Below are 12,610 nucleotides of genomic sequence, written 5' to 3' on the forward strand. Positions count from 1 at the left end.
ATTGTGTTGTGCTAAAGATTCTTCATAAGAGCTTGAGCTGTTAAGACTTTCAAATTGTATGTTAAAATAATGCTACATGGCCTATTGTATACTCCTAATCCACAACTATTTATTTAGTGCTTGATGAACAGCAGTCTTTATTTCACTGGGATCATTGCAGTGCTGCTACTTGAGACTCACTAAAAAGGAATGAAAATGACACTGTAAAGTTGCAGTAACAGAACTGTTGTCTAAAGTCTCTCTCAAAGAGCATTGTTCTGGCTGGTCAACAGGCGACTTGAAAATGAGCCAGTATTATGTGCGTATGTGACTGGGGTGTTAATGTTGCCAGTAACTAAAGATGATGAATCTAAGATTCAGTCTATAGGATCCAGAATTAGCCAAATGGAAAGTTAGTTCAGGTAAAATTAGAGGGTTGTTTTTTAAAAATGCAGCTGAACAAAGTTGTTCAGACCAGTGAAGAAGTGAGCTTTTAGCACTTAGGTGCTAACTTTTTTTTATTGCCCCTTGACACCCTTTGTTTTCTGGTTCATCCTTTTCTATGGCCTCGCTGCTCTCACTAAAATTTAGTTCTGAATTGAACAGCAGGTCAGGAAGCAGACACCTGCAGAAATAGTTTTTGATTTTTTAAAAAGAGATTGGTGTATTATTAGGTGATAGTAGGGAGACACACATGCAGGTTTCTCAGAAGTACTAGCTGAATGGAGTAACAAATTGTGCATCATCTTCACACGGGTGCATTATCTTTTGGCCTTCCTTGACTTCTAGAAGTGCTAGTGGACAGGCCATCATCTTGGAGACATTTGAAAACGCAGCCTGCAAAAATCATCAATGGACTGGGCTTGTGTATGTTCATCAGCAAGAATGTGTGTAGAAATTAGTCAATGGTTGATTGAAATTAACCTCTTGCGCAGATTCTTCGCTCTATAAGTGTTAAAGGATGAAAAGTATAAATGCAGAGCCATGTTCATTGTGGAAATCTAAAAACTCTGAGAAAGGTCTATAAACCTCATTAATGCAGCCTTAGAGCAGGAATAATCTCATACTAGATTTATTTTCTATGCAACACAGAGCTACCACTTGTTTTCCTCCTTGATAGCAGCACCAGCATATTCGCTGTCAGGAGTTCAGGTTTGGAGTTAATCTGTAAGGAAAATTGCTCCCTTGCAGTTTCCTATGCAGATTTAATCTGCTGCCTGAATTACTTTGTAATGAAATTTATGTATACCCCTTCCCTCCCCTGGCCCCTTTGATAATTACATTTACAAACCATTGTAAGATACTTGTAGTAGAAACCAGTCTGTTCCATTGACTTTCAAAGTTTAATGTTTTGCTGAGCCTCTCAAGCAAATTGCATCTTGCCCCTTAATATGTACATACCCTAATTAATATTGTATTAATAATGTAACAGTGTTTCCCTCACAAACATGCACAGGTAAGTTTGCACGGAATAGAATCTTCCTGGTGATAACTACAGCTGGTTTGCGCTTCAACCAAAAAACCAAGTAAGTGGATCGTTTATTTTTATATGGGAATGTAGGTCATTTTAAAGCATTTTGAATCATGGGTTGCCTTGCAGTTTATGCAGGGTTCCTGACAGACCATGCATACTGCAGACTACAGTATTTAAGCCAGAGGCCACTGACCTTTCTGGGCTCATGGGAACTTTAGCAAACTAGAATTGTCATGGGGATCATACAACACTCCTCTGCCAGCAATTAGGCTTACAAAAAGTGTTTTTGCTTCATTTCAAGCCTAATTGGTATGTGTGTATGATTTGCCTCCCCAGCTGTATTCTCCAGGAAGATCACTCCCCACCCTGCAAAAATGAAGAGGTTGGGTTTTTCTGGTGGAATTGGGGGCGGGGAGAGACATCTTCTATTGGAACCAATAGTAGGCTTTTTTTCAAACAAACAAACCCCTAATTGCAGGAGAGGGGTGATTGGGGGACAGGAGTTCTAGTAGGGAGAGGCCCCCAAAACTGTCACTCACCCACAGCAATTAGACTCCAAAGAAGCCTAATTGTGTATCTTGGTGGGATATTTTTAGAGAGGGCAGTTAACCTCCCTTCCCCAATTTGTATTTCAAAAGCTTCTATTGGCTACAATAGGGCTGCCTTTTCATGCCTAATTTCAGCAGATGTTTGAGGAGAAGGTAGCACAAGTTAGGCTTTTTAAATACAGGTCTCTAAACTTCATACTTAAGGGCTTGAGGAACAGACAGGTTTGGGGAAGAATTTCCCCAAACCTGTCTGTTCCTCAAGCCCTTAAGTATGAAGTTGCCATGCCTCTTAATTACGTTTGGCTTACATGAATGTCTCCCATTCCTATGAAATGACATGTTCACAATACATACCACAATATGTATGAAGAATACTGAGACCCATGTGCTCTGCAACTTTATCCTAATTTACTGTAAGGACTGGTGCATCATTTTTTTCAGATTCATCTTGCTAAATAAAGGCTTTGGGACATGTGTGATCATGAAACTACTGCCCTGTGACAATTAGGTTTCCAAAAGTAAATGGCAGTAGGAAACATTAAAATCTACAGACACAGAAGCCACACTGAGTGAAATCACTTCTATCATATAAGGGAAGCACTGAGCCAGAAATGATGTACATAGGAAAAGAAAGGAACTGCTTTGAGCAGGCTTAGTTCCCTTAAACCGGCGAGTCTTGAACACTGTGCATGTCAGTAGATTGAGAAACAGCCCAGAAGAATTAACAAGGCTTTCTATAATACAGCAGGCTATCAAAAATACAAGGCCTCAGACCTCCCTTCAATCTTGAAGCTTGTTAAAAAGTCAAAGAATCATTTTAAAGGTTGACAGATGAAGGATTGGTGGTCAGGATTAAGCTTATACACCTATTAGCATTATTACCATCAAATAAATAATAAAAATTTTGACACTACCAGATCTTGGGACTCGTGTAGTAAAACTGTCTTCAGCAGCAGTCAATGAATATTTCCCTCCACAAAAGTCATTTAATGTGTAAATAAAAAAAAACCCTCTACAGTCTTCTTTGGCAATCACTCATGGCTGAGTAAGATTGTCTTCCATGAATATGGTGTTAACGGTGTGTCTGTAATTAACTGGAAGCCAATTCTGGATCCAGTGTATTTTGTTTGCAGCTATAAAGGTTCCTGGGACGCGGGTGGCGCTGTGGGCTAAAGCCTCAGCGCCTAGGGCTTGCCGATCGAAAGGTCGGCGGTTCGAATCCCCGCGGCGGGGTGCGCTCCCGCTGCTCGGTCCCAGCGCCTGCCCACCTAGCAGTTCGAAAGCACCCCCGGGGGCAAGTAGATAAATAGGTACCGCTTACCAGCGGGAAGGTAAACGGCGTTCCGTGTGCGGCTCTGGCTCGCCAGAGCAGCGTTGTCACGCTAGCCACGTGACCCGGAAGTGTCTTCGGACAGCGCTGGCCCCCGGCCAATAGATGTGAGATGGGCGCACAAACCCCAGAGTCTGTCAAGACTGGCCCGTTCGGGCAGGGGTACCTTTACCTTTACCTTTATAAAGGTTCCTATGTACTGCCACCTAGTGGACAAATACTGCTGTCCTACCATTACCCAAACTTGCACTAAACAGAAAATTTGCAAACTGTTTCAGACTTTTGCAGCATATGCACGTAGGAGAACAAAGCACAACTTAACACCACAAGGGCATTCTTAAAATAGTTCAGTAAAAATACAAAATACATTTCTTACTCGGAAAATATAACCACACATTAGAAGAACACAGCTGCTTGTGAAATGTTTTGCACTTTAATTGTAAAAAAAATAATCCATCAAAAATAATAATCCTGATGATTCCAACAGTGCTTGAAACCCAAGTGAGTATGAACAATGGAATATTTACATGCAGAATTTGATGTACTCAATTTACTTTACATTTTTAATCATATTTTTTTACACCTTTTTTACATGGCTTAAGAGTTCTTCCTTTCCCATCTGGTATCCACTCTTTTTCCACGTGTCCCGCAACTGCTGCAAGAGTATCCCGATTTCTTTCCCGGATGAAAACCCCATTTTTCTTATGTCGTGGCCACTTACAGGAAAAGAAGGGACAGACCACTGTTGCATTTCCTTCAGCAGAAGTCCTTCTCCTTGGTACTTCAGAAGCTCACAGATTCTGGATGCCGAGTCAGCCTCCCTTGACTTCACAAAACACACAGACACACATCATAACATCGTGAGAGACCTGGACACAAGACATCTGCAGCAGCAGTGGGTGGCGTAGCGGGGCTGCATTGCACACCTGACCATGCCGCCGAGTCACTGCAGCATACCAGGACGGACCAGGGCGCAGATATGGTGGCATGGTGCAAATAAACCAGAAGGGGTGCTAGCTTGCCACATTTGCAACATGTTGATCTCACTCCTCTCAGTTCTGGCATGCTGCAGTGTCTTGGCTGAATGGTCAAATGAGCATTGCAGCCAGTCACACCACGCCGTATACACAACAATTTTTACAGGACAGCTATACATTTCCAGTACAACACCACCACCAACTTTCTTTCTTGGCTTAGATTCTAAGCGAAATTAATTATGGAAGTTTGTGTAAGGCCAGACCTGGGGAACTCTCCTGAATAATGTGTCAGAACCTTTTGAACTGCACCCATGATTCTCTCCCACTCTAGCTTAGCCAGCGATGTTTCAACATAGTCAGAGCCTTCACAGCTAAAATTTAGGTAATGCTTATGTCTAAATGGGTATAAAAAGGTAGACAAGCTAAAGTCGATTCTATGTATTTTTAAGAAGCCAGTTCCCATTTCCTTATTGCCTTCATCCCAACCAGTAGGTTTTATCTGCTTTGGGGAGACAATGTGGCACTAGTAGCTAACAGCAGGTTAATACAGTCATACCTTGGGTTACAGCCACTTCAGGTTGCGTTTTTTTGGGTTGTGGACCACCGAAACCCGGAAGTACTGGAATGGGTTACTTCCAGGTTTCGGCGGTCGCACATGCGTGAATCGCAACCTGCGTGTGCGCAGACGCGGGTTCCGAATGCTGCGGGTTGCGAATGTGCATCCTGCACAGATCACGTTCGCAACCCGAGTGTCTACTGTAGTAATAAAAAAAACCGAAGAGTTGAGCAACATCCAATAAAAGCCTCTGGCACAGTATTTTTTAAGAAATGTTTGACTTTTTACTGTGTTTTCATAATTTGTTGGAGGCTGCCCAGAGTGGCTGGGGCAACACAGAGCAGTGGCATGATGATGATAATAATAATAATAATAATAATAATAATAATAATAATAATGATGATGTCACTTACATCTATAACGAACTCTTGATATGGTTTGAGTGGCTCTGTGGTATCAGTAGCTTTGACCAAGTCTCTCCTGTGCTTCAGCAGAAACAGGGCAAGGTTTCTTTCATCTTTTGAAATTTTCAGCCTTATGTCCAGTTTTGAGACGTCGTCTGGCACCTTTAACAGTGATGTTAGAACGGTCATTGGTTTTGGAAAGAGATTCTGAGCATTTTTACAGACTGTGTCAAATTCCTGCAGGCTCCCATTAACAGGTAATCCTGAGGGAGACACACAAAAAAGGAACATGAGAATAATGAAACCAAGAAATCAGAAAAGCTGTTTAGAAAATGGCAAACAAGAATGCAGTAGCGAGTGGCATCATTAGTCCCAAACCACAACCGGTTGCCTTGCACCAGCACTGGGACAGGGCAACTGTTGGAACTACTGATGAATGATGTTCTACAAGCAATATACAAGCAGGGCTATCAATGCGAGTTTGGCTTAAGTCTAGCAGGCAATGCTAGGCTCTTCTGCCTTAAGAGGTATTACAGTCGTACCTTGGAAGCTGAACGGAATCCGTTCCTAAAGTCCGTTTGACTTCCAAAATGTTTGAAAACCAAAGCACGGCTTCCGATTGGCTCCTGCAGCCAGTCGGAAGCCCCGCCGGACGTCTGGCTTCCAAAAATAGTTCACAAACTGGAACAGTCATTTCTGGGTTTGCAGCGTTCAGGAGCCAAGATGTTCGGCAACTAAGCCGTTTGACTTCCAAGGTACGACTGTATTATTGTTTATTGAATTTGTTAGTCACTTTATCTTGTCCAGGGCAACCCAAGCAAGTCATAAGCAAACAGACAAAAAAATCCCAAGCGGGGGGGAAAGTACAATAGAAACATCCCACCCACTTCTGAAAGGCCACAGATTGTAAAAGGCCAAAGGCCTGGTTATAAACGATAGTTTTTGCCTGGTGCCTATCAGAGCAGCTTTAGATACACTGCATGGGCATAATAGTTAATGCAACACACGCACAGGAGTGCTATTGTGCATCTGTGAGAACAGAATGCTGGACTAGATAGATCTCTGTTCTGATCTGACGGGCTCTTCTTGTGTTCAAACAAAGGACAGAGATATTCACTGCAGGTTATGTCACTTTTCCCCACTGCTACCTCTGGCTGAGATAAGCATTACTGCTATGTAAAACACAGCACTTTACCTATATAGCCAGCCACATCCAGTTCGTACATTAGGCGGATGAGATGATTGACATGGTTTCCAACAAGAATTTTTTTCAACTCCACCCAAATCCTCTCGCCCGATATTCCAGCCAAACCTTTGGCATTATCTTTGATTGCTTCCAGAGTCTCAGGTTCATGGTGGCCAGGCTCTTCTGCAATCCGTCCATAAAATCTGGCATGGGGAAAGAGAGAGAGAGAGATCAGTTTTAGTACCTGGAGCAAATCTGTTTTTATCAAATGTCAAGTTGGAATGCTGGTTATCACCATTCCTTTGGCTGATTATCAGTGTCCTTTTAAATGTGTTTGTGGGAGGGGGTGTTATTGTTTTTATTGTGTATATTGTTCTATTCTGCATTTTATGCTGTGAACTGCCCTGAGATCTCTGGAGGTAGGGTGGTATAGAAATTCAATAAATAATACAGGTGGTGACCATTTCATGCAACATTTCCGTTCCCAGCCCTCATCCTGCCCTCTTCCAGGTCCAAAAGCACCCACGTGTCAGGGCCACACTCTAACCAACTGAGCTATCCTGTTGACCTAAAATGGTCACTCACTGCCTGTACTAAAAATAATCCTTTTTGAAAGTGCAGACATTTGAGATGCTAGTACCACATACGGATATTGAATAACCTGAAGAGAAAAAGAGAGAGGTGAATGAGCAATGCCTTGGTGCACTGTCTCAGTGTGGGTCCACCCCCCCCTTGGGTGAGCGAAGAAGTGAAGCTGTTCAAAAATACTTGTATACTGCAGTTTCGTAAAAAATACCAAACTAGCTTAAAACAATTTTATATGCACAATTAAAAACACATAAAAACTAAAAGCATGAGCCACCAGCTAACTTTTACAGAAAGTTAGGCATGGGTTATATGTGTTCTAAATCAAACCCCAGCCAGCAATCCGGCAGCTGTGTTTTGGACCAGTTGTAGTTTCTGAGTTGTCTTCAAGGGCAGCCCCAATAATCTTGTCCGAAAGCTACCTGAAGTATCGCAGAATTCTTAGGTAATCCTCTTGTATTCTCTGGTTTGCATGTCCGACAAATCTGACTTTGTTGTTTTTTAAATCATCATAGCCATTGAAATAATCATAGAGTGTTCCATCCAAACCTACAAAGCAAATAAAGGCATGAGTTTACTTCAGTTCACAAGTTTACTTCAGTGAAGTATTTCTGATACAGGTAGGCTGCCAGAAAGTTCAACCATGGTTGCCTACATGCCAAAATAACCTTCTCAACATGCAGGCCTAATGAAGCCAAAATAGCACCATGCAACAAAAGATGAATATCAGCAGACTTGAGGAATCCCAAAATATGCGGAAGTACAAAAAGACTTTAGGAGGAAGGGGGCAAGGAATAAAAAAACAGCCTGGTGAGAATTGAGCTTGCTCAGTGGCCACAGAACCCCAAGAGGTTGTTGTGGGGAAGGGGGAATGGAGGAACAGAGATGGGAAAAGAAATGAAGTCTCCTGGAAATGGGATGGGCTGCTGTCTGAAACTCTCAATGCGAGCACTCCACACTGAAACTTTTGTGCTGGGTTCCAATTGTCCATGTCACATAAACTAGTCAAAGAAATAATAAATACTTTTTTTTTGGGTTACATTTATATCCCTCTCCCCGCCAGGCAACTCAAGCTTGCTGCATATATAGTATGTGGGTCCCAGGAATTTTTCAATCTGGTCACTGAGCAGACCCCCAATTACTTTTGACAAGCGAGATGTAGCAATTGACTTCGGACCAAAGATTTGTTCAGGTAAAAAGTTGTGTGGGTGGCCTGGCTTTAAACTAGAATGGAACGTCAGAGGGTTGTGAAGGGGAGTTACCTAAGAACATAGAATTGATTGTGAGATCTCTCCTCTCAGCATCTTTTTCCCAGTCAGTTGTAAATTCCACTTCCGCATGTCTCCCATCAGTAACCAGATCAAGTCTAAGCGTGGTAATTTCAAAGTTCTCCTCATGGAGCTATAACAGAATTTTGTAAAAGCATTTGTTCACCTTTTTGATAACAGCACCCCTTTTCATATGGAAAGAAACTAAATTATTTGCATGTCCCATTAGACTGCATGCAACCTAATTGTTAACATTCTGTATACTGAGCATCTGTCCTTAGCTATTAGGATATTCACAAACATTCGCCGACACTACAGTAGGATATCTAGTGGAAGGGTGGTGGAGATTCACAGATAACCACATTTAGTGCCTTATATTTCTAGAAACAAATTTGAAGTAAATAAATACATATTTATCTAGGAAAGCAGGTTAAAGAGCAGACTTTCCCAGCCTGGGACTTGCAAAATCTTCTTACCCTGGCAGTGATAGTTCCATGTTTTTCCCCTCTGTTGTTGATCATTCGGACACCTGCAGCTTGGAACATTTCCTTCATCTCAGTAGGAGTAGCAGTGGTGGCGAAATCAACATCTTGTGGTTTCATTCCATTGAGTAAGTCCCTTACTGCACCTCCTGCTATCCTCAATTCATACTTTGCTTTGTCAAATAATTCTGGGCAGTGGAGGGAAAAAACAATCATTAGAAAAACTTTTTTTGAAAAAATCTTGAGAGTAGTAACTGCCACTTGTACTAATTCAAGCCCACTAAGGTTGATGTGATTTCACTAGCAGAAATGATGATTCCATCTATCAGTTAATAAAACCAAGATATCTTGGGTCCATTTGTGCCCTCTCAGAACAGGAATAGTTTACTTCAGCTCTAAATGACTTTTCTTGTACTGAAATGAACCAACGCTGCTAAAAGGATTGGTGCAAACCCCTTCCCCCAGCAGCAAAATTCCCATTTCATTTCTGATGTCCGTTATCACTGGTGCTCTGGGGGTTGTTCTACACTCCGCCACCAGCAGGGTCCTGAACAGCCATAAAACCATAGTAGTAATAGTAGAGAAACGTTAGTACCTGCAACGCTCTTCAGTCCTGGTGTGAAGAGGGACTGGAATTCCGAGGAGTCTAGTTTCATGGTGCCTAAACACCGCCACAGGATTTTAACCCCTGTACTGCTGTGCAGGGAGAAGGGAACACCTGCTTTACAGCCGAGAAGCAGCAGGTGATGCCACATCTAAAGAAAAGGGCACAGGTGAGTATTTCAAATATTTCATTCATTTTATTAAACCGTTATTATACCGTTTTCATAAGAGGCTCAAAATTCCCAATGGGCCACACTTGCTAAGCAGCTCAGATAGTTTGCTTCTGGGCGCATAATTTCTCTCTTAGGCTTTCCAACGTAAGAACACCACGGCATGCTTCAAATGAAAAGGAATTTGGCATATGTTCATGCCCTGCTGAAATGGCTAGGTTAACCCAACCCATGGGTATGCTGGAAGCACAGTTTTAATCAAATGTGCACAGTGTGCAGATGCTATCATGCACAGAGGGGGAGATGGGGAAACTATTGCCCTTCAGAGGCCTCTGTGGGACCGCATATTCCCTACTCATGATGTCTACTACTTCTCTGATGAGAGTTGTGGGGAGGAAAGGTGGCCCCGAGTAAGAACGCAAGTTCTGGAAGCTACTGCTTTGCATGCTCAGACCAGACAGCGAGGAAGGTCAGCGGGTGGGCGGAGGGTCCGCAGTGGACCCCCTTGGAGGCATGGGGGGGGCAGGTGCCTCCCTCTGACGTCAGCCCTCCCCACGCCCCTTCCCTAACTGAACCATGCGGAGGCCTGGACAGGCGAGCCAGGATAAGGCAGCAAGCTCCGTGCGCGCAAAAGCTGGTTGGGATACAAGCAGGCAGAGGCGAGGGGGACCCGCGTTCTGCGCCGCCTGCATAATCTCAGGCTCGTGCATTTGGGGATGGAGCACCTCCAGCAGCTTAGCAAGAGGAGGGGGGAAGAAGGGGCAGCCACACTCACCCAGGCGCTGGCTTGCTTGCTTTGCTCGCTTCCACCCGGCTAGCGCCTTCCGTCGCCGCAGCTCCTAGCAGGAAACGCGTCGCTGGGCTTCAAAACGAAGCGACGGAAGAGGAGGAGGAGGAGGAGGAGGAGGAGGAGTAAAAAGGTGCCGGCCGCGCTCCTCCTCCTCCTCCAGCCCCGGCGCTCCGGGCGGGGTCGAGCTTCGAGGGGCGGCCTTTCGGCGCGCGGGTTTTTGGGCCGCCTCCGTCTTTCGACGAGGCTCCTCTGCGTTCAACTCCTCGCCCCTTTGGCGACAGCGTGGCTTCCCTGAAGGGCTTGTTTATAGTTATTTATCGCTTCGCACAAAAGGTTTGCGCCAAAAATGAGCTTAGCAGGGTGTTGCTGCTGCTGCTATTGCTGTCGTCATTATTGTTTTGCATTTATTTATTTATAACCCCACTTTTTCCTCCGACGGGGACGCAGGGCGGCTTGTGGATAAAATTCGGGTTGTGATATTTCAAAAAGTAAGACACCCGCAAAGTTGTTGAGCCTTTTCTTTTTTGGAAACCACCAAAATTGTTAAGCATTTTTTGGCAACAAACCCAAATTGTTGAGCTCCCCCCCCCTTTAATAATTTTAAGCGTTTCTACCGCCGCTTCGTCAAAGTTCCCCCCTGACCATTTTTACACCCGAAAACAAGGGCATGTCAGGAATTTTCCTGACGTGTGGCAAGCCTAATAAAATAAGCACATAGTGTGTGGGGGCAATACAGCGGGACACCAGCCCCTCATAAAAGTCCATTTCCAGAAGGGCGCACTTTGCTTCGTAATTTTCTAGAAGGGCTGGAAAGTTGCTTTTCTTCTTGTTTTAAGGAAAGCTCAAAGAGTCTGGCATCCCCAAACGGGGGTGGCAATGAAGGCCTTCATGCGCACCAAGTTTGCGACCCAACGTCCTAAACAACCAGCCTCTGCTTGCTTTAATCCGGGAATAACAGAAATGGAAGATTGGTGAGAACTAAGGAACAAACCAAAAAGCTAGAATTCAACCATGACAATGCATTGTTTGCATGTAAAAAAATAAATGCAGCCTTGTTTCAACTAAATTTTGCTTAAGAGTAAAATTCGTACTCCACATCCCCAAGCCCAAAGACAGCAGCCAACCTGGAAAAGAGGAAAATTGTGTACACCTGTCCACATTTTGGAGAGCCAAGTTTTCTGTTCCATTCAGAGCTCCATCGAGTCTGCGTGCACAAAACTACACTTTTTTGGTGATAGACCCATTGAAATGAATGATCATGTTAAAGATGCCTATGCTGAGTAACAGTTGAATACCACCCACAGGATAAAAACCCAATGCAACTGAGGGGAAACAACTATAAAGTTAGAAAGGAGGAAGGTTTCACCCTATTAAAGGAAATCTTATGTAAAATGTACCTTCCTCCTTTCTAACTTTATAGTTGTTTTCCCTCAGTTGCATTATTTAAATTTATAAAAGTTTCTATAGTGCCATGCCATAAAATTATCAATGTTAAAACACAAAAGACTATTTAAAGAATCAAAAAATACAGATAATAATTATGGTGACTGACTTGATCAATATAAAAATTAAACAGCTGCAGAGGCCTGTTGCACTTTCAAAACATGTTTCCAAATTCTGTTTCCAGGTTTTTGCATGTTTTGCTATAACTATGCAGGACCTAATTCTGGTATTTGTACAACCATTCCATTAAAAAAACACAACCAACCCAGCCAAATCTCAGACAAGTGCAATCATACAAAATCTATAGCATTATGTAAAATATTTTTACATTTTCCAAATGTTCTGTAAGTTGTATTAGACTTGATACTTCACACAGTGCAAATCTTCAAACTGTGCTGTGTACAGTATTGGCGTGGAACATTCTATATTGCTTTCTGAAATGCCTTGCAGAATGCTGTGGTGAAACATGTCTGGTATGAAAACCTCACATACTAGTTGTGCATTGCTGGCATGATCTTTAACCATTTCTTTCTGGTTCATAAGGTTCTCCTATGTAGCAGGATGATGAGCCATTCTTACAATTGGAAGAGAGTCGAGGGTAATTTGTGATGCCGCACCGCATGAAGAGCTCTTGTGTACAGTACAGAGAAAAGGCAAAAGTCTTGACAGGGTAATGTTAACCCCCTTAGAGCTGCCTGCAGGACCATTCTCGATTGTAGCCTGTATTTTGTCATGTAAAGCTTGAAAGCTGAAGATAAAATTATTCCTAAAAATTAGGCCCTCAAGTCAAATCCCAACTTTAACAGCTTCACTAG

At 43.1% G+C, this 12,610-nt stretch overlaps 1 protein-coding gene across 2 annotated transcripts; it reads right to left on the reverse strand.

The window, feature by feature from the left end:
* Window positions 1–3,744: 3,744 nt before the first annotated feature.
* TRNT1 (tRNA nucleotidyl transferase 1) lies at window positions 3,745–10,457 on the reverse strand. Of its 2 annotated transcripts, none has more exons than XM_082210319.1 (8): window positions 10,338–10,457; window positions 9,385–9,544; window positions 8,784–8,977; window positions 8,302–8,440; window positions 7,462–7,588; window positions 6,464–6,657; window positions 5,278–5,531; window positions 3,745–4,157 (listed from the first exon to the last, which is right to left on the reverse strand). In XM_082210319.1, the coding sequence occupies exons 2-8, from the start codon at window positions 9,542–9,544 to the stop codon at window positions 3,909–3,911; spliced, it is 1,317 nt and encodes a 438-aa protein (XP_082066445.1). In that variant the 5' UTR covers window positions 10,338–10,457; the 3' UTR covers window positions 3,745–3,908. The 2 variants fall into 2 exon arrangements, with proteins under 2 accessions (XP_082066445.1, XP_082066446.1); XM_082210320.1 differs by having other exon boundaries at window positions 9,385–9,485; window positions 10,338–10,432.
* Between the last annotated feature and the right edge of the window lie 2,153 nt (window positions 10,458–12,610).

This window comes from Podarcis vaucheri, assembly GCF_965113315.1.
Source record: "Podarcis vaucheri genome assembly, chromosome: 2".
Classification (NCBI taxonomy): domain Eukaryota; kingdom Metazoa; phylum Chordata; class Lepidosauria; order Squamata; family Lacertidae; genus Podarcis; species Podarcis vaucheri.

Excerpts from the sequence above, each read along its gene's own strand:
- TRNT1 (XM_082210319.1), bottom strand. The coding sequence starts at position 9,544 with ATGTGGCATCACCTGCTGCTTCTCGGCTGTAAAGCAGGTGTTCCCTTC. Across the intron at positions 8,978-9,384 it reads AGGACTGAAGAGCGTTGCAG|AATTATTTGACAAAGCAAAG; the intron begins GTACTAACGTTT and ends TCCACTGCCCAG. Across the intron at positions 5,532-6,463 it reads GGATGTGGCTGGCTATATAG|GATTACCTGTTAATGGGAGC; the intron begins GTAAAGTGCTGT and ends TGTCTCCCTCAG.